We start from the raw sequence: 22,169 nt of genomic DNA, 5'->3' as shown, positions 1-22,169 counted from the left end.
TAGAGTTCAGAAATTCCAAAAATTTTGTCAAGAACACCACCGAAAGTGGGTAAATGCTTCCTAATTTTGTTTTGGGGCAGATATAAATCTGCCAATAATCTTTGACTATACTAAAGTGCTTTGGAAGAGATATTTAAAATTAATTAATTTCTAAATAAATTTCAAATGTTCAGTCATAATATTATAGGGTTTTCATGATGACAAAGCCCAGCTAGAAATTTTGCAGTTACATTCACTGAAATTCAATAGATCCAAATGCAAAAGCAAATAAAAACTTAATTAATTCCCAGATAAAAGAGACTTGTGTGAAATAATAGACATGAAATACTACAATAAAAATTAATACTTCTAAATGTTAGTTGACTGCTTATAATTTGATAATGAATTAACGTCCAATATAACTGAGCACAAATCACCATCTTTACCTGCGTGGAATTCTTTTTGGACTAATTCTTTCATTAGGAGAGTTTTGGCAAACTTGTGGAGGAGGTATGAAAAAGTTTTACAGCATCTCTGTTTCAGTTTGTCAGATTGCCTTAGTCTTGAAACCATAATGACAAGAAGCAACTTTATTGCATGTGTGTTAATAGTTCTTGAATGTTTCAAGAAATAAAGAAGGACTAGAGAACTTTGTTTCCAGAAATAGATATTAGGGGGATTTCCTAACACTTTCATCATAATATTTCCATTTCTACTTCACAGACAGAATAACTGGTAATCAGCTATTCTGAGACAGATGATGTAGCTAGAGTTTTTGCTATATTGTTTTGTCTTACTTGCTTCAGAGCCCATGGTTTTCTCGTGGGAATGCTGTTTGGATGCAAGCAGATAGTGTAGGCTTGCATGTGCTTTGAATCCGGTTACAGGAGAAAGTAACGTGTCTAAATGTACTTCATGTTATTTGGGGCTCAGCCAGACCACTGGCGTGTATCCTGTCTGTCCTTCAGGTGCCACCATGTGTCTGATACTAGGCATACAAATTGACTGAGGGGCTTGACGTTACATGCCATAAGAGCATTAGGGATTTACAGGCAGCCTGTGGACTGCATTCATGCAGGCAGATAACCATTAGACATCCTATTTCACGTATCTTTTTACAAGACTTACTCTAGTGTCTTGGTGTATAAAACTGCTACTATGCAAGTTTGGTCTTTGTGCTTTTTTTTTTTTTACATACATACAGCTCCAGAGATAACATTTGAATGAAGCTACTTTCAAATAAATCAAATGAAGACAGCTAATTTTAAACAGCTATGGAAAGCAATTCAGGGATTTTACTTTTCTGACAGCTATGTCCAAGCGCAATTTTTTTCCCCCAATTAATATAGAACATTCTCAAAGCTGCAGTATCAGACCTGAAATAAGGCAGTTTCAGTCTTACTGATTGGTAGCTAAGAAATTAGTTAGATTAGCTTGGAAGTACATAGGACTTAAAGAGGCAGCAGAGGGAGCTGGAAGGAAATGAAACTCTTGTTTCCAGCCAGAAGCCCTGTTGATATCCTGGTAATGTCAAGTACGCGAATGCGTCAACTTGATCTTCCTTCTTGAGTTTCAGTCTCTTTTAGGAAATACAACGGAGGAGAAGGAGGAATTTACTTCTTATACTTCAAAATCATAGGATTTTTCCTGTAACAAAAATATTAGAAAAAATGTAACAAGGACAAATGCCGCCCTACCCCCGGGGAAGGAATAAACCCAACAAAAAAACAGGCAGAAGAAAAGAAATTATTTGAGACTTGTAATACAAGACATCAGTGATGAAAATGAGACTGTTACTAATACTTAGTGGTGGACTTCACAACTGCATGTGTCATTGTCAGAATACAGAAAAATAATGTGTAAAAGAACACAATTAAAATAAATCAGTTGTAGCATCCCAAATTTTCAAAGAAAGTTCGAAGTAAGATTCACTGGATTAGATGAAACAAATAATGAAAAACTGTCTTAGCATAGTAGAAGGTGGACAACAATTTGAAAAGGAGTCTTAGCCGTTTTTTTTTTTTTTAAATTAGAAATTTTAATCTTTTTTTTCAGTTTTATGTATAAAACTTTTTTCTAGAAGTAGAATTTGTCCATAATTTTAAAATTAAAGACTGCATTTTATTATAGTGCAGTTTCAGTCATGAGATGTCAGAATCATCATTAACATGCTTTTACTGTTCTTTTGCTTTTTTATTTTGTAGGTTACAGTTTGAAGCTGTATCTCAGACTTCTCCCATTACCTTGCACCTTTTTCTGAGGAATATATTTGCTGTGTGTGACATTAATGTCATGGAAGGAGCACTCTTCTGTGATTCCATCTGTTCCAATGAGATACTTTATAAGGAACAAGTATGTGTGGTTTAAAGTAATATGCTGGATTTGATTTTACTTCTTGATCAGCTTTATTTCATCGCTGCAAGATAAATGTTGCAATGTACTAATCCTATTTACAGAATACTTCATTTTCTATGAGTTATTTGGTCTTCTTTTTTGAAGTATTTTAGTAGCTGTTGGTTATTTTGTATCCTGGTGGAAAGATGGCTTCTGAATCAGTTATTGCCTAATCCATAGCCCACTGATCCCAACTAAGGATTTTCCTTGACTTCCATGGTGATATACTATAATTTAAGCAAGAAATATAATAATTTTTATTTTTTTCCTACTAAGGTGAACCTTGCATTTTTAATTTTAAACATTTCTGCTATTTAATACATATATTTTCATTAATATTGAACTTCTAACACATTTTCATGGTTTTAATATACTAAGCTTCTTTTGTCTTATTTCAGACTTTCTTATAGTATAATGGCATGTTAATCACAACAAAACCTTTCTTTTTTGTTTGGATAGTCAAGCTTTGCTGCCTGTATTATTACATTCCTATTCCACTCTTTCTTTGCTGAAGTCCTTGTCTTGTAAAAATGTGAGCAGTTGGTTACTCAGTGACTTTACTGGATCTGCTCACACGTGCAAGGACTGTAGCAGATAACTGTACGGGAAAGGAAGGAATTGTTATCTTTCCCTTACCTACTCTGAAAGATTAGCATTTGAACTTTCCGCTCCGCACAGGTTGAGGTCGATAACCAGACTTTGTAAATTATATGGGTAAATTCAGAGGGCACAATTAGATCAAGAACAATCATTTCATTTAGAATAATGAATAATGTTGCATTTGTTTATATACTTCTAACAGGTGTCAATGTAAACTCATTTTTAAATTTTATCTTATTTGCTGCTTACATTGCTTTTTAAACTGCAATAACATCTGTCTTCTTTCAGTCTCAAATGATTTAAACCAACAGAATTCATGTTTGAATCAAAATGTGTGTTTGTTTTACAGGTTGCTAGATTAGCAGAATGTGAAAGAATGACTGCGGCAATTGAACTTAGCAATTGGTTGAATGATGCAAGTTATACCCTGCAGTCTGTTGTACAATGTTATGGTCTCCTTGCTCCAATTATTTATCACAAGATTTCTTCAGTGCCAGTAGTTCAGGTGAGAGCATTTTAAGACAAAGCAGCTGGCATCCAAGTCCTGCAATTATAGTGATTCAAATTAAACTTATAATGGAGTGTACAGTGGGAGAGCTAAGTATCTAGGCTTCGAGTTCTTAGTAGCTACCGAAAGAAAAGCCTTTTACAGTTTTGTGTGTATATGCATATATGTTCATATATGTTTTATGCATATATGTTCAGTGTAAGCTGCACAGATTCTGCTCTCAGATATGCTAAAATAACAGCAGAATATTGATTTTCTTCAGGATGATTTGTTGATATTTTTAAACTACAGTAGAATCTAGATTGTAACTTCTACTTGAATGCTATTTGCAGGTGGCAACTTTGAGGAAAGAAAAGCAGCATTTGCCTATGGCTTTTTTTGGAAAGTTTGCTTCATGCACAGTTTTCTTCTTAAAAAAAGGCGGCTATTCAATGTGTTGATGATGCAGTCTTTAGTTTTCAGGCACATGCTCCTTTCCAGAAGCAAGCACCTTTTCTTTGAAAACAGAGTACCTGAATCCTTTCCTGCCATTTCTGAAGCAGCAGATGTGTTTTTTAGATTCAGCAAGGACAGAGTAGAAACATGCAACTTTTTTCCTGTAATTAGGTAGTTTTGCCAGGGAGCAGCAGTAAGATTCTGTTTGCTCTATGAGGAAGGATGAAGTCACTGCCATGCAGGCAAGGTACAGACTAGCAGCATTTGAACATGGCAGACAGAGCAGGGTGTTGGTAAGAGGATCCACTGAAAGTCCAGAGAAAGTGAAGTTGTTGGGCTGGCCTGTGGTCATCCAGGAGAAAAAGTCAGGAGCTGTAGGAGTTGGAGCCAGAGACTGGAGACGAGGCTACAACACAGGTCAAAGGTCCATCCAGGAGATGTAACTGAAGACCAGCATACCAATACTACGTCTCAAGTAGGGACTGAAGGCTTGTGTCTGAGCTTAATTGGGACTCCTGGGCCCCTGGGAAGAAGGTGTGGGAGGAGGCCCCAGGTGAGTCTGCTCACAGAGTGACTACTGGGACACTTAGGGCCCTGACAAGTTTTTAGGAGCATTTTAAAAAAAATAATAATATATTTAGATACAGGGATAGCTTCTTGCTTAAGAAGTCATTGGCTGTGATGACCTACCAAAGGCATAGCTAGCCACTGGAAATGGCTCCTGTTTCAGATTTCCTAATTAAAGGGAAAAATAATTTAGTCGCATGTTCTTTTCATGTCTATTAGACAGAAATGGGGAAAGTAGTATTTTAATTTTAGAACATACCGAAAACATTTTTCTTTCATTTAAAATTCTGACCAGCTCAATATAGTTTTAAGTAGTCCTCTACTAGGAGAGTCATCTCACTGAATTGAGCATTCTTTGTTTTCATGTTAATCAAATCAGCAAAAATACCCATCGTATATCTGTAATTTAATATCTGTGATTTTATGTGAACATGTCGTTTATTCCAAAGGGCTGTGGTTGAAATCTTGACACCATTAAATTCAATGGAAATTTTATTGTTGTCTTTTGTACAGCTAATATTTTATCCTGTCTGTTAGATTTTGAAGTATTTTTAAAGTTCACCATCAAATACAATAGGCTGTACAGAGGTACAGGCTTGTAAGTATGTTGCAGACTCCAAACTTTGTTTTAACCCTTGTATTTACAGATCCTCATTAAGTGCTTGACTGTCCTTCAAGAAATTCCAAGTGCTACTTTGCAGAGGAGGCAGGCAGGATGTTACGAGAGTATTCAGCATATGATAGCTTGTACATCATTTTATACAGCAAAGGTATTGTGTGGATTGTTGTGCTTCCAGTTTAGTTTCAGTTATAGCTCTTGTCATTTAGAGAAGAAAAAAAGATTTAATAAACTGGCCTTCAGAGTGATGTCTTAGAAAACAGGCACTCTTAAATAGCAAAGGTATACAAATATTTATTACTATCTCTGTATCAGGGCATTTTATATAACAATGACATTTTTACTTTTTAATAAAACTGAATTTTCATTTGTTCAGAAAATAGACTGTAATTATTAGTCTATGACATGAAATCTGTATTTTATATCATTGCATGTATTTTTACATTTAAGGTAGTGTTATTTTCAGTAAGGTATATATGTAATATATAAATTTAAAAGTTTATTTACAGCATATAGGCTATATTTATAGTTTTAATCAGAATAACATATATAGCTTATGCTGCTAATTAGATACAAGAGACTTTGTACTGTTTGGTCCCACATGCTGGCAGAAACATAAACACCTTGACTTTCAATGATAATACGTATCTATAGATCCCATTTATGATTTAATACTCATTCTATTTAGAGAGATAAGGAGAAATGTGGTACAGGTAGGATTTTTTCCTCAGGTATAGAGCCATGCTAGAGTTAAAGTACCTACCACAGTAAATGTACGATGCTGAAAAAGTCAGCTTTCCTCTAGCTTTGAGTATACCTCAGCTAAGAGCTCATACCAAAGCTGAGCTGCGGCTGATGCTTTGAGGGATTCCTCTGTGTTGGTGATCCCTCACCCTGATCTTTATAGGATCTGGATCTCTGTGCTCACCTCACAAGACAAGGTCAGTGTCAAAAATCCTTGGAAGTGCACTGCAAGAAGACACAGTTTCCATTCTTTTAAAATGTATAAAGATTACTATTTTAAGCCCTAGTGTTGCCATTTTCTTGGTATTAAACAATTACTTCATGGGTGTGAGGGCAGTGTCAGGGCACGGCGAGGCTGGGGAGACAGGAGCTGAGGGCAATGCCACGGCTGGTAGGTTCAACCAGGAGTCCAGATCATCGGGTGAGTTTTTATTATGAGGCAGGTCCGAGGTGAAGCTGGGAAGTCAATCTGCAGGTCAGGATCAGGTCTGGTGAAGGTAACTAGCGTCAGACACAGCCCAGCAGGCTGGTCCATCGTGGTGGGAACAGTCTGAGGCCAAGCTGAGGAGTCAGTCCACGGGTCAAGTGAACAGGCCAGTGGATCCATGGCCAGGTCTAGGCATGGCTTGGAGTGTGCTGAAGACCAGCGTTCCTGCCAGATAGGAGGTGGCAGGGATTGTAAGCTCAAGCCTGAGCTGAAAGGGAGCTCCTGGCCCCAAGGGGGGACAGCCCAGGTGGAAGCTACCAAGGTCAATAAAGCCTGTTAGGAACCTTGAAACCTTGATACAGTGTCTGTTTGTTGTTGGATTCCCCAGCTAAATGACTGCTTGTACTGCTGATTTATTTTTTTTTCCTTAGAGATAGCATTTCAACAGAATAATGAGGCCATGTATTGTGTTTATCCTAAAGTAATCTATACACTTATTTTACATCCCAAAGACAAACATCCTAGTGTGAAGTTACCTTGCGTATAGTAGAAGTACTTTGGCCTTTAGAGCTCTATTTAAAGAAGATAAAGCCATCTAAAACCCTTCCCCACACTGTGCATTTATAAATTTCATAATTTTAAAAATAAATTTCACTACTCCTTTCACTAATACAGTTGAGATTTACCAATGTGCACTTGATACCAGAGAGGTAAATGAGGATCATTTTGTTACCCTTTTTATTCTTTGATAGCAGTACTGCCTGAGAACAGGGAGAATGTCAATCACAGAAATAGATACTTCTGGTTAAATTTTTCTATTCTCTGAGGGGTAGGTTAAGCCAAAGTAGAACACATAGATAACATATCTGCAATTCCAATTACTTTCAGTGTCTATAGTCCTGTTTGTTTTTTTTTTTGTTAAAGGAAACTTCAGTATTGACTAATTAATTTCTATTTATAATATTCATGCATTTTGACTATTATGAGTAGACAGTAATGAAACATTACATGTTATGCAAAACAAAAATATATAACATGATTGTTTTATAGGTACTACGTTCGTGGGAAGAATACGAACTAGCCATAATTATTGTTAACTATGGGAAAAAATTGTTGGATTCCTCACCAGCAATCTCACGCTGCCAGTCAGGAGCTATGAAAACTGAAGAAACACACACAAAAAAACCCCTTGAAGTAATTGCTCTGATTTTAGCTTTTTCTTTTCTCTAAATGCTATGTTTATTATTTTAAAGACCTCATTTATTAACTTTCTGGTTTAGAAGTGATTGTATGAAATAAGTTTCCTCATAGAATAAGAGTTCCCAAAGTACAGCTGAGAGACTTCTGTTTAATTGTAGCCATCTTTGTTCCGAAGAGTTGCACATTGCAGTGGGTACAGGGTCTCATCTTGTTGAACTCAAGATGGGTTAGCAGTATTACAGTTCCAAACCATGGGAATCGTGCAGATATTTATACAAGCATCTATAACTGATCTTTACATATAGATTTTTTTTTTTTTATTAGACAGAAAAAATAATTAAATAATTGTGTAAGTGAAGAAGAGCAAAAATATCCTAATATAGATATAGAAATATAGAAACTTAGCCTCTCATTTAGTGTAGCAGCTGCTTGAAACTGAGTCATAATAAGACAGTAACTTAGGAATTGTGTAGACTGAAAAATATTTCTCAATGGAGGAGGAACTTTCAACGTCAAAGACCTTAATACTTAAGTTACAAAGAGATGCATCAGGTTGTGAGGATTTTCTACAACGTAGAATCAGAGTAAAGTGTTGATTCTCCATACTTTCCAGTCTGTTTTTTCTTTAAGTAATTTTAGAGGAGATTTTACTAGAGAGGAGATTTGAAAAAAGGGTAAGAAATTAGGAATAATGAGAGGAAGAAAGGAAGCAGTGTAAGCATGAAACTGAGATATATTGGAGAGAGGGACAAAAAGTCAAACACCTTACAGGGAAGGATTTCTGGAAGAAAGTTTGTAGGACACTGGTAGGATCCGGAAGAAATTATTTTCTCCATTGTTTATTGCTGAGTTTGTGTTAGCTGCTCCCAAGTTGAGTTTGTGTTAGCTGCTCCTAAGTTCAAACAAAAAAACCCCCAGTAATCTAAGACCGTAGGAACAATATAATATCTTGAGCCACATAGGGCTGACTGAAAATTATATTTTCAGAAGTGGAAAAAAAAAAAAAAGAACTTCCTCTCCAGAGGAAGATTTTGATCTCTGTAGGCAGTAAATAATCTACAAAATATTATTTTTTTCTGGAAAACAACATAGTTTGTCAAACAATCTGTTCAAATATGTTGTAGTAGCATGTGGGACTTCCCTAAAAATGCATTTGGTGGCAGATCAACTCCACTCACTACCTTGGATATCAGTCAAGAATGAATCATGGCCAGGTTTTTCCAGCCATACTAAAAAGTTTATGAACATCAGTTTTCACTTGAAAAGAAAAGTAAGACAATATTGATGAACTTATCAGATGTAGAATTAGAAAGCTTGGGATCTAACCCAAACTCCACTATTTACCTGCTGGGTTTACTTAGGTAAAAGCTAAGTTTTCATGACTAAGTATTGGATATTTCAGACCACTTCTGCAAAGACATCCCATTTAGCTGCAATGGAAAAAGCAACAGAAAATCTAAGTGCTTTTGAATCAAATCTCCTCAAACTGACAAAACCAGGTGGGTGTACTATTAAAACACTTCTTACCCTTTTCTATGCATTTTTCCATGGTTTATTTGTAAAAATTGTATGCCTAAGAAGTACTTTTATTTTATATATATTCAATGATAAATAAACAAAAATCATAATTTCAGTGATCTTATTTATCTCTGGTAGTGATGTGTATAATGAACTTTTATTCATCTTTTTCATCATTTCCACCAAAACATGCATTCCTTCTTAGAAAGGAATGGTCATTTTTGTCCTGTTCTGCAAATACATGTGTTCTCTCAACCTGTGTAAATTGGGTTCTACGTTATTTAAGCTTGCTCTATTTTCCTAAATCAGAAAATGCAGTGGCAAAGGCCACTGCCCATTTATAGCATGTCTTACTATCCTACCATTTCTAGTAGTAATGACCACTGCAGGAAATTTTAGTGGAGAAAAGGCTTCCTGAAGAAAGTTAAGAGAAATTGTCCTCTTTGTGAAGGAACTGCATGTATACTAGCATTACCTTGTAACTCAGGAATGAATATATCAACTTTAAAATATCTTAGAGTCTAAATTAAGCACAAGAATTTTCAGGCTAATAGTTCTACCAAAGTTAGGTGAATTAATAATTAGTACTTATAAAGGAAAAGTGATTAGAACTTAAAACACAGAGCCACTACTGATTTTTCTTCCATTATATTTACATGGCATGTTATACTCCTTGGAGCCTGGGTAAAATCATGGAATAGTTTAGGTTAGAAGGCATTTCTGGAAGGCATTTATTACAGCTCCCTGCTCAAAACAGGTCCAATTAGATCATGTTGCTGTGGCACTTGTCCAGTCAAGTTTTGAATTGCTCTGAAGAAAGAGATTTTGCAACCTTTATGGGCAACCTCTTCCAACAGTTGACCACCCTTATGGTTAAAAAGGTTTTCTTTATGTCTATTTGGAATTTTCTGATTTCCAACTTATGCTTATTGCCTCTTGTGCCATCAATGAGGACAGTCTGTCTCCATATTTTGTATTCTGCCTATTAGGTAAGTGTAGACTCCTCTTAGCCTTCTCTTCTTAAGATTGAATAAACCCAGTTCTTTCAGCCTCTTCTTGCTTTGTCATGCACTCTAGCTCCTTGTCATCTTGGTGGCCGTACTCAGGACTTACTCCAGTATGTCAGTGTCTTGTATTACAGTGTCCAAAACTAAACACAGTAATCTAGATGTGGTCTTACAAGCACTGAATAGAGGGGAATAATCGCTTCCCTTGACCTGCTGGCTATGCTGTTTCTAATACAGCCCAGTATGCAACTAGTCTTTGCTGCAAGGGCATGCTGCTGATTCATGTTCTTGTTATCATCCATCATCTCTGTATTATAGAATCATAGAGTAGTTTGGGGTGGAAGGGACCTTTAAAGGTCATCTAGTCCAACCCCCCATGCATTTGTCTTAGAAGAGAAAGCATTTTGTAATAAATAGGATAAAAAGAGTGACACAAATATTCCATTCATCTGTGCACTGATCCTTCATTTTTTGCTGCTGACACTGATGGCTGCATTCCTGTAGAAAAAGTTACAGAATGAATGACTTCTGTAAGTTAATGGAAAATTATGTTGATTACTTAATAAAATGATGTTCCATTTTTACTTAATAGAAAGTTAAACTAATGGGTTGATCAGTCAGAGAAGAACACGTTTTCAGAAATTGGCAAATGCTTGCTGGCTGCTGAAATACCACATTCATCAATAAGTTTCAGGATATGAATTGAAGAGGAGTTTTTTGTTGAGGCTATGCAAAACAAATAACAAAGCTTACAACTGTTCTTAGACAAATATGTACTAGTGGTTTAAGACAATGTGCATGCCTGTAGGGCATGTGGTTAAAATATTTTTTAAAAAACATTGTCATAGGAAATCCTTAAAAGTGGATCTAAGTAGATCTTAGGTGAAATCCTTAAAAGTGGAACTTATCATTCCATTCATGATAGTCTAAGAGATAAATATAAAAGACCTGAATCTTCCTCTTTCATAAGAAACTGATAAAACCAAAATCTTTCATACACAGTACAATTTAAATTCTGAAATGTCAAATGTTTTCCCATTTAAAAGATTTTGGGAGGTATTAATCTTTGTGAAAATGCTCATTTGAAGGAACTTATTTTTGAACTTGTCAAACAGGAGAGAGTACTAATAAACGGTGTGACTTGTCCTAAAAAGAAAATAAAAAAGATCTGCTTGTCCAGCTGGTTGTCCTATTTAGTTGCAAATTACTTGCTTTCAACAGACTTCAACTGACTGCTACCAGTGGAGGGTGTAGATATTGATCCACTATCACAACTGGTTGTTCCAGAGTGCATTTTTAACCTTTCTTTCTTCAGGGACTAGCTGCATTGATCTTTTTCAGCCACAGAACTTGCCTAAGCACAAAATTTGTAGGTCATGTTTCTGTATTAAGGCAAAATAGCAACTAGCACATGTAACATTGTTCTGATGCTCATCAGCTGGTAATGCAGTTGTATTTAACTCTCAGAAGCGTAAAGCCAGGTTATTGTTCTCCTATATATTATACATACTATCTATATCTGTATATTGTATATGTTATTTACACCTATATCTAATATGTTATTTATAGAATAGAAATATATTTGTGTACATATATTTCTATAAATATTTAGGTGAGAAAAAAAAAATTCCTTTACCGACTTATGCTATCCATATGGTGAGCATGTATGTAAGCACTAGTCTCTATTAGCATCGCGTGTTCAATTCATGCTGTGAAGCTTTAAGTACATTTTTGGACAGGTCCTTACTACACATCCTTCTCCACAGATGATTTGTATGGACCTTTGTTAGACCTCTGATGAACTCCAGGCATCCTGCTTATTAGTCTAGCAGCTGGAAGTTCGTCAGTCACATCCATAAGCTCTTCATTATTTAAGTGGCACAGCTACTTATGTTAGAAGAAAAGAGCAAGCTTTTGATTTTCTCTCTGGATGGTAGTGAGAGATTTAAAAGCAAACTCTTTGCTAAAGAAGGATTTTTCTAGTCTTCAGTTACGATTCCAGGTAGAGTTTTTATTGTACACTATTGCTGCTTGTCATAATGGATTTGATTTGGTTATTGATGTAGCTCGTGGATCAGAGCTTACAGGACAGGAAGATCCTTTGTTCCTCTACCCTGTAATTTCATGCTGGACATCAAACAATGCTTATCGAGAAGGTAGGATAATTGGTGGTTATTTTAATTGTAAAGGCTCCTTTACTTCAGAAAGTTGCCAGTCAAGCTATCTACATCTTGCCTGGAATAAGCTTTTGGAAACTTCCTCTTCATTTAGCTCCGAAATATACAAAATCAAGTAAAACATAGCTAAGTTCTTAATATAGCCCCATTTAGAAATATATGAAATACTTGCAAGAAAATACTTTAGACGTTGTTGTTAAGTATATAAAAGATTAATATTTTAAATAATTTGATTAATGTTTATTTTCTAATAACTTTAAAAATGAGCTGTTTTTTTTAAGTTGTGTCAAGTTTTCAAAGATTCTGTTTGTGTGGAATGTTCTTTTTAAATTGAAATACCCCATTTCCACATTAAATTATGTTACTGAAAGAGGAATTTTCAAAAGTCTGAGCACACTTGTGTTTTTGAAATAGGATTTATGATTCTGGTATGTGGCCTTTGCCACTGCCTTGGTTTTTTTTTTTAATACTGGTGTTCAAAATAACATTGGAGCCCAGCCAGTGAAATTATATAGCTTTCAGACAGGATAAATACTTATTTATTTATTGATGGTAAAAAATTATGAAGACAGCCAAACAGTAAAAGCCTTTTTCAAACAATTAAAAAGCTGCCTAAAATCTAGACAACACAGTTCACTGCTGCAATGAGAACTGTGTGATGCTTTTACACTAATGTGACTGTCACTGAGAACAACCATCTAAGTGAATAAGATGCAGTTACTCTGTTTATACTTGCTTTATTGTTTTTTCAGGATTTTCAGGGACATGTACAATTAGGCATGTTGAATATGGTTATAAAATATTTTTGCACTACGTACTGCATGATACAAAACCAGTTCCAAACCTGTTTTCTCAGTCCCTAGAATGTTTGTCATTCTAGCAGTGTAAATAGAGTGAACTTGTGATTCTGGATGCCCAGGCCCAAGAAGTAGTATTTAGCACCTGCTGTTTTGTATCATGACCTATCCAATTTTAGTATCAGTATGCCTTTTCTTCATCAGCATGCAACATGGCCTAAATAGGTGCTTTGAGAGATACATAACTGTAATTATAGCTGAATTCAGAAACCTTTTACAGCATTAATACACAACCTGTGTTAATTATTTGATACTTTATTGCAGTGATGAAATTCAGAAAGAAGTCACGTTTTCTTGAGTTCTTTGTTCAAGTTTTGCACAAAATCCTGAATGAAGAGAAGTTTCAATGCGTTCTGGAATGGGCAGGCAATGTGGAAGTTTACTTGAAAAGGTAGATCTCTATTATAGTAGTAGCGGAAAAACTAATACTTAAGTTCACCAGTGTCGCAGTTATAGCAGAAACTGTAAATTGTACCTATTAGAAGACCCATCTGGAGCCATTTTCATGGCTTCTATTATGCAGAAGTTCCATGAACACAGAGGACTATATAGCTACAGAAAATATTGTATTGTGACCTCATTATACATGGAGACTTCTCCCTTGGCTGTGTCTGTTCAAAAGTCCTGTCTACCATCAGCAATTTCCAGGATTTTCCTTTTCATAGACACCACTTGCTAATATGGCCATTTGCTGTATTACTATGGGGCAGTGAGATAACTTAGAAAAGTGTGTTGGGCTGAATCAAAAGCAAACTGGTCAGGGCCTACTGTACTGTCTAAAAAAATTCGGTACTGAAAAGTTAAGTGGAACCAAATTGTAGACACTTACCTAAAAGTATCCCAAATAAATGTAACTAAAACTTTGTTAAAAACACACACCAGTTTTTCTAAAATTTGAAAAGCAAATAATCAATGAAAAGGAGATGTATTATAGGGAACAGGAATTGCTGTTACAAAAGACCAAAAGAATTGGACATGAAGAAGTTCTTTGCAGAATTCCGTAGTAGAATTTGGATAATGAAGCAAACTGTTTTGTTTTACTAGGAGTTAGGAAGGTGAGATAGTTGTGACCTATAAATTCAGATTTCTATAATAAACCTTGAAAGTGAGAACAACTTATTTTTTTGAAGGGGAAGAAGGAAAGAAAACTTGCTGAATTTAAATCTCCAAATGAAATAGGAATTGGACATGCTTCCAAAGATAACTCTGCAACTATGAAAGGAGTTTAACGTGATGATGATGATGATTTTAATATTATTTGTTTGTCAGGAGGAATGACCACCTTCTCTGCATCAATGGAATTTCAACACAAGAAACAAGTTCTCCCACTCTGCCAGAAGGCACAGATAGATACACTACAGGAATGGCAGAGTTTCAGAAAGTGAGTTTGATTTTTTAAGGAGTCATGTATTTCTTTACTGGGCAGCAATACCATAAGCACAAAAATGAATTTTTAAAACCTATCTCATAAAAACGTCAGCTAGTCATGCATAATTAGTAAACTTGGGAATATAAACTCTAGTCCTCGGCTCACCTCTGCACTCCTAAAACCATGAAGAAAAGTTCGCATGGGATTTGTCTGAAGGACCAACAATTGTGAGGAATTTGAGATGAGTCAGAGTAATGCATTCCAAAATCAATGAAAACAGCTCCCTTTAGAGAAAACAATATGTTAATAGGAAGTGCCTTGGCTACCATCACATTAAGAAAAGGAGATCGATTTAGGCATTTTTGTACAATATGTTGTACTTACACTTTTTCATGAGTAACTCATTGTGCAGATATCCTAATTGCACAATAAAGGCTTTCTGTTCAGAACTGTTTGTAAATAAATTTTTGCTTTTATTGGAAGGTAAAAGTAATCTTAATGGGTTTGTATTGTTTTAGAGGAAGAGTTTTCTCCCTCATAACCCTTTAGTAATGCTTTAATACTGCTAGCATCTAAGGTAGATTAGGGAATGGGAAAGAGGTTTTTTTCTCAGTTTTTACATTGCGAAGATTTACTATTTATAATAATAGCAAAAGAACTATCATTATTTTTGCGATGAAAAACACTGGTATGTGAAAAAAAATATTTGGGAACCTGGCTGGCTTCTTAGTGTAAGGCATTTGACATATACCTTCCAGAAAAATTGTAAAGCTTTCTAGAATATTAAGTATTTCTTTTGCTGTCTTATTTTGACAAACAGTTCCAGAATTTATTTTCTGTTCTGTTCCGTTCCTGCATAAGCCAAACTGCTGTATACCTCAAGTGATTGATAACGTAGATATAAATAAATATTTGAAGTATATTTAAGATTTTAATGGAAGATTTCTTTAAAGAATGTGGAGACCTCACCTTTAAAGAAACCAGAGGCATCAACTTTGAAGAAACCAAGAAAAGAAGCCTTGAGTCCTATTCGAAGAAGACAGACTCTTAGACAGTATTTCATGAAACATCCGGACGTAATGGTATCTCCAGAAGCACGAAGGTAAATGAACCTAAGTCATCAGCTTTATGTACAGAACTAAAATATTTTGACTGAAATTTAGTTTATAATTAAGGGTGTATTTTAAAACTATTTTCTATCAAAGGAATGAATTTGTACACAGTTCACTCACTTTTCTGTTTTAGTTTGGTATGAAATTGGCTTCCACGCAAGAGAACAAAATCTGTCTCATTCCTATTTCAGAGAATAACTATTGAAGATTTTGAGGTCTTTTTCTTAATAATCAAAGACTGTATTTCAGTTGTGTTAGCTTGAGCATGTCGCTTCATCGTGGTGGAAAAGCTATGTTAATCTGCATGCTATAATGCTTTTCAAACTGTGTTGGGAAGCTTACCTGTTAGAAATAAAATAAAGAATATTTATTTGTTCCTGATGTTCAAGTACTTTCAGAGTGATTGTTATCATCCTTTTGCTAGTCTTTTTGGATTATCTGTTCTGTAGCTTTCAGAAAACTGTTCCTCGGTAGAAACAAATGAAAATTTGTTCACCTCTTCTTTTGGTAGATAATTATATATATTTGGTTAACTTGCTAATAAAGGGACCTTCTGACCTAAAAGAATTTGTAGTATTCATTACCTGGTGCTTTGATCACTTATGCTTCCAGCAACTAGCAAGCAGAAAACTAGAAATATCTGAATATAAGCAATCACATAAATGATTCTGGAAATGTTTTAAAGACAGACCCTCAAAAAAGTCTTCCAGACTCTATCTTCTAAATATTTACCTAAACTGTCCCTTTTTCCTTCTTGACAGAAAAAAAACCCACCTTACTTAATATGATTTTCATGGCTTTTGGTGGAAGAGGGGATGTTTAACTTATCCTGGGCTTTTTGCTCTTTCAGCTAATCTTTTGTATCTTACATAATAATATTGCTGTATAATATAAGAACATTGCATATGGTATGTTGTTCTGCCCACATTTTAAAGGTGGAAAACAGAAAAATAATTTAGATTGATAAAGGGACCAGTTTACAGTTTATAAAAAAGAAACAATGAGATTTGATTTGACTACAGCATTGTGTGTATCTTCACGGAGAGAAAATGGTGGGTAATACAGAATTGTTTGATCTGGCAGAGAAACATAAAAAAAATCTATGACTAGAAATTAAAGCCAGGCATCCACATTTGAAATAAAATGTTTTCTTCACATTGGGGATGATTAGCTACCAAAACACAGCAATAAAACGAACGATCCAAATTTACAGTATAATAGCAGACCCTCCATCTACTGAACAGACTGTGTGAAACACTGTATTTGCTATAATAATTTGTTCAGATGATTCAGGTACAAATAACTTCAAACACAGAGCTAAACTTTTTGTAAATACTAAGACAAACATCTTATGGAAGTTGGTAAAATATAAAATAGGATTTAGTGTCTGTTAAGTGCATTTAAGGAGGGAAAGTACAATTGCTTTTTTTGACTGCAGTAAAAATATGTCATATGCTTCTGAGTTTATAAAAATCTGTGGATATGCAATGGGACACTTCTGTGTCATCTTTATCATGATATTCTTTACTAGAACCGTTTCATTTTTTATATTTGGGTTTAGGAAATGCAAGGAAGAGTTGCAAAAAGTAGCTCGTCACACCTTAGTGGTACTGCTGCAACCAATTGTGAGTAACTACTTAAACCGAAAGAAGTTTCATCAAATATGTCTTGAAGAGATGCCCTGGAGGTCTCAGATGAATATTTATCTGGCAGTTGCACACTACAACTTATTTAAAAAGAAGCTGGAAGAGCAATATAACATTGGAATTTGTGGTTCATGGCGTCTGGACAGGTATATCTTACTGCATTATCAATGATTGCTGTTAATATAGATTATTGTGGTTTTGCCATTAACGCAAACAGCTTGAATTGCAATATCATCAGTCAGTTTATTATATGATCAGTTCAGCTTCCAAATGCAAATTAATTTACTTTGTAAAAAGTTTTTATTTTCCATCGAATAGCAGGTGACATGCACATTTTTGGTTACTCACTAGATCAGATGATCAGATCAAAGTTTTGAAATATATTATACTACGCTATTTTTTGGTTCCCTACAACTTTTGTCTGTCATTCATTATTTCTCATTCCTAAAGCTGCTGGAAAGTAATCAAAACTCACTTTTGTGAAACTGAATTTTGAGTTTGTGTATTTCTTTTTAATATTATATCTGGAGGGTTTTTTTGTGCTTTATTTTTTTTTCTGCTATTCTGCAGGTACAATATTTTGGATCCTGAAATATTCTCATTAAATAATTCTGGCACTGTAGTAGTGAGAGAAGCCGCAGAGAATAACACAAGAACACCAACTCCTCCTCTCCTTAAAAAGTCAGGAATGACCGAAAAACAAACTTGTAAGAACTTTTAATGGGTGCACAACTGGAATCGGTTTCAACTTACCTTTTTCTTTCTGCTAATTTCTATCCTGACCTCCATCATTAGTTCTCCACATCACCTTTGGAAAAACACTCATGCCAATTTAAAGAGATGTTTCTGGATTTCAAAAGCATCCTCTGTATTTTCTCTTTCTGGCATGCCTGGTATAAACAAAGTCATAGTCAACAATGGGGCATTTACAATAACTCTGAGCATTGCTTATTGTATTGATAAATATGTTACTTTTTATCAAGTGGTTATTCTTTATCCTATACTTTAGCAACAAGTTTATAAATTCTAATAAATCAGTGATACTAGCTTTTGTTTTGCAGAAGCCATGCTACCTAGACCTATTAAATTGATAATATTCCAGATTATTCTAAATGCAATAGTAATTTTTATCAGTTTCTGTGGTTGTTAATTAGTCTGTAGTTTCCTTTAGATTTCCTAACAGGTCAACAACTTCCTGGGTCATTCTCTAGGTCTTAAAATTATAGACTGAAGTTTATTATTAGCTTTCAAATTTTAAGTAGAATAATTTAGGTTTCTTTCTCCACGACTTGCTCCCCAGTGTTTTCTTGTGGCAGAGGCTACCTCAGGATCAATTTTTTATCTTCTACCATTTTTACTTCAATTCTCTGTCTTTCACATTTGATTGTTCTATCTTTGCAGCGACTTTCAATAACATCCTTTAAGGTTTCAACAGGAGCAGAAGGGCTCCTGTGTGTAGGTAATTGTGAAATACAGGACTTTGACTACCTAAGATGTTGGTGGTAACATACAAGTCAATACAAAGTAGTCTGGCTAGCCACCATAAGTTCAAGAAGAAATCAGGCCTGGTCTTTTCAATAGCCCTTCAGGGAACGCGTTCTTGCCATAGCTGTAGAGAGCAAAGTTCTCCTAACATTCCATGTAGGACTTCCTAAGGTAGGAATCAACCAGCCTCTTTGCCTTTTCCAAGGAGGTATGACAAAAACTAGCAGTTGAATTCACTGGTTTTCTTTGCAAGAGCTTACTTTTAGTTATACTATTTTGTTGTGATGCTTACAAGTCACTGAGAACTGAATCACTGAAAGTTGCTGAAAACTAATGAAAATCCTGTTTATTACCTCCTAGCCTTTGCAGCTTCTGAATGAAATCCTTTCTGAATGAAAGGATGTCATGAAGTGTGTAGTTTGCCATAGAGTTTAGCCTGAAATTAGCTTCTGCCTGAAACCCATAGCTTGGATATTACTGTATCCCACTACCATGAAGCTCTGTGTTTCCCCTCGGAGGATATTTGGTGTTGGATAAAATAATGACGCAAATCTACACATACCACAGAATTTGTCACAAATCTTCCCTTCTTCCTAACTTCTCCTTTTAAGACGCCTCAGTTTCAGAAATGTTCTTGAGAGCTTGCCACACAGTGATTTTTTCCTAAAACTTGTTAACTTCTATGAGGGTTGTATTTTGGCTTTGAGGCTGAAAACTACTTTGGTACATATTATTTTGCTCAAACTTTTTTTAATCCCTGCTTCTCCCAACGCTTAAGTAGAAGCATTTTATATTTTAAATATCATAACCTTATAAATATGATAACCTTATCAGTGGCATTTCCTAACATTTCAGTATTTAGTTGCCACAGGAAAATCCTAGCTGACTGATAATATTTTCATTTTTACTTTTTTGAGAACTTAACTCATTTTTAACCAGTGAACTTTTTGTTTTCAGGTACAGATAAATCTTCTGAGCACAGCATTAAGCTGAGTGGAACAGATACTACTGCAACTCAAATGACAAACAATACAGAAATATCCGTCTCTCCTTCCCCCAAAGAATACAACCAGTTTCTGTCAAATACCATTTTATTGGAGCATTTTACAAAAATCTTTTTGCATTTAAGACGGGCAGTGGTAAAGTAAACTTTCTTGTTAAACATTTTATTTATTGCTAAGCATTGCATTACAATACTTACTACTTTCTACATTAAAAAAAATCCACACTTCAGAAACTTAAAAAAAACTTCAGTGGGAAAAAGCAGTGATTTCTCATCTTCTGCAAAATGTCCAAGTACAGTGTATGAAATATGTCAGACATATCACCTATTGTAATGTGTATTTCTACCAAACATATAATAATTTATATAAATGTTTTACTTTTCATTTAGTCTTTGTAACTTTTATTCTCATGTTTCTTAAAACTTTCCGAAAACACTTGCAGACTTACCTTTCCCTTTACAGGCCTTAGTGAATGTCTTGGTAGTATAAACAGAAGGACCAGTAATTGAAAGGAAATGTAGACTGACTACTCTTCCTGTATACCCTTCTAAAATCAAGTAAAAACACATGCATATGTGGTGTGAATTAATTTTTATTTCTTATTCTCATACTGAGAGCAATAATTAAATTCAATTATAAATTAGTGCTTCTATGAAAATTTCCAAATTAAGGTTCTATAATGCTTTATATAAATTGACATATTGAATGATCTGTTATTAAGAATTATCCACGGACTGTAATTTTGAAAGATTACTTATACCTAAGCTTTGCAATAAAAGAATGAAGCTTTAAATTTCTGTATTTCCAAAGTATAATTATATTTTGAATTATATGCATAGGTTCTTGCTCACCGTGGTGGCCACTGGACATTGCTTCAAAATGCTTGTCGAGAACTTTGGAACTATACTCAAGAATTACAATTGATTGCTCACCATTCACGTTCCCATACGGATGCATTCCCCATTACCAGGTGTTTTCTTAGGGACACCATCTGGTTGCCATTTTATTTGGCATCAGACATGATCATTGATATGATAATTGAACTACAAGCAAGCAGGTCTCTTAAGGTAACAAATATTTTTATTAAGACAGTATACTCTTTATCATCATGAGTACAGATAGTTTTCTTTCTTCTCTTGCATTGTGTTCTGATATCTGCACATTAGTCTCTGTAACAAGATTTTAGAGGATTACAGTATTGTCTAATCTTTATAATTTGATTTGTCCTAAAAACAAGCTTGAAAATAACAGGTAGAATAATGTTTCTTCACTGTAGATTGTGGATCCTAAAGGAGACTTCTGCATTCCCAGTTGTTTAGGAGGTATTACTGATGAGAATGGTGGTTCTAATCTCCATCCACTGTCTCCCCTGGATGATGTGAATGTGGTTGACTTGAAATGGACATGTAATCTGATTCTTAAAACAATAGAATTGTTATATCAAATGAAGAAGTGGGAAGCACTGGTACACATAGCTGTACAATTTAACATATTTACACAGTAAGTTACACCAACTCCAATAAAAACTGAAAAGCAACATTATATAGTTAAATATATAGTTATTTTGCTTAATTACTACAGTTTTCTTTTTTTCTTTTCAGTGAGAGATACACAGAACAAGTGAGTCCGCTGCTGGTGTATGCTCAGAGGCAGCTGCTGGAAAGGATACAGCAATTCAGTGGCGCAGACAGCCGTGAATCTCATTTCATAAAATATCTATCTGATAATGCACATAAGGTGAACCACAGATTTCTTTTTTGGGTACTGACTCTTAATGTGAACTAAATACAGAGAAATACTTTCAATGATTAGGTTAATATGGTTTTCCATAATGTTCACAAATAGTAAATGATATTAAATTAATGAACATAATTGATTGAAGTGCATGAAAAGGCTTATATGACATGATTCCAGCAACAGCAGAGGTCTGGACTTGATGACCCAGAGAACATGCGTAAACATACCCATCCATTCCATGTTATGAACCTAAATCTAATTTCATGTTAGTTCTTGATGCTGCTCTTTTAACCTGAAAACATTTATTTGGATATTGCACCACCTTTGTGATTAATTACAATTGAATACAAAGAGATTGCTTTGTTTCTGCATTGAACCGCTGCTCCTAAATCCTAAACTAATCAAATTGACTTAACTCAAACACTGGTAATACCAATAAAAAACTTGAAAACCTTGATCACCGACAAAAAACCTCTGAGCTGCTCAGCAAATTCCTCTCATTAAAGCCATGGCTCTGCATGTTTAGTAAGCTGGCATTGCCACTTGTAAATTTTTCATGACATTAGCTATTAAAAATTAGAATTTTTCTTTTTTTAACCTAAGGTTTATTTCTAAGAAGTTTTGCTAAGGTCAGTCACATGGTAGATATTTTTAATATGTTTGTATTACTACTATAAACACAAGATTTGAAGGAGAGGGGAAAAGTGGGGTTTGGAATTCCAGATAACTATGTTCTGAACGTGAACATGGGCTTCAGGAGCCACTGCCTTGCCTAGAGACAGCA

At 34.9% G+C, this 22,169-nt stretch overlaps 1 protein-coding gene across 1 annotated transcript in view; it reads left to right on the top strand.

The window, feature by feature from the left end:
• The window catches only part of CFAP54 (cilia and flagella associated 54), a 115,649-nt gene that overhangs the window by 43,388 nt on the left and 50,092 nt on the right, over positions 1-22,169 (top strand). The window contains exons 21-32 of the mRNA XM_009882640.1: positions 2,184-2,331; positions 3,323-3,478; positions 5,131-5,253; positions 12,001-12,154; positions 13,297-13,423; positions 14,302-14,413; positions 15,355-15,503; positions 17,075-17,305; positions 17,730-17,866; positions 19,602-19,783; positions 20,488-20,715; positions 20,925-21,148. Of these exons, the coding sequence (XP_009880942.1) occupies positions 2,184-2,331; positions 3,323-3,478; positions 5,131-5,253; positions 12,001-12,154; positions 13,297-13,423; positions 14,302-14,413; positions 15,355-15,503; positions 17,075-17,305; positions 17,730-17,866; positions 19,602-19,783; positions 20,488-20,715; positions 20,925-21,148 (1,971 nt within the window). The remainder of the gene's footprint in view (positions 1-2,183; positions 2,332-3,322; positions 3,479-5,130; positions 5,254-12,000; positions 12,155-13,296; positions 13,424-14,301; positions 14,414-15,354; positions 15,504-17,074; positions 17,306-17,729; positions 17,867-19,601; positions 19,784-20,487; positions 20,716-20,924; positions 21,149-22,169) is intronic.

Source organism: Charadrius vociferus, unplaced genomic scaffold (assembly GCF_000708025.1).
Source record: "Charadrius vociferus isolate BGI_N301 unplaced genomic scaffold, ASM70802v2 scaffold72, whole genome shotgun sequence".
NCBI lineage: Eukaryota > Metazoa > Chordata > Aves > Charadriiformes > Charadriidae > Charadrius > Charadrius vociferus.
The sequence above is the reverse complement of the archived record's forward strand: the minus strand, read 5'-3'. Positions and strand labels throughout refer to the sequence as shown.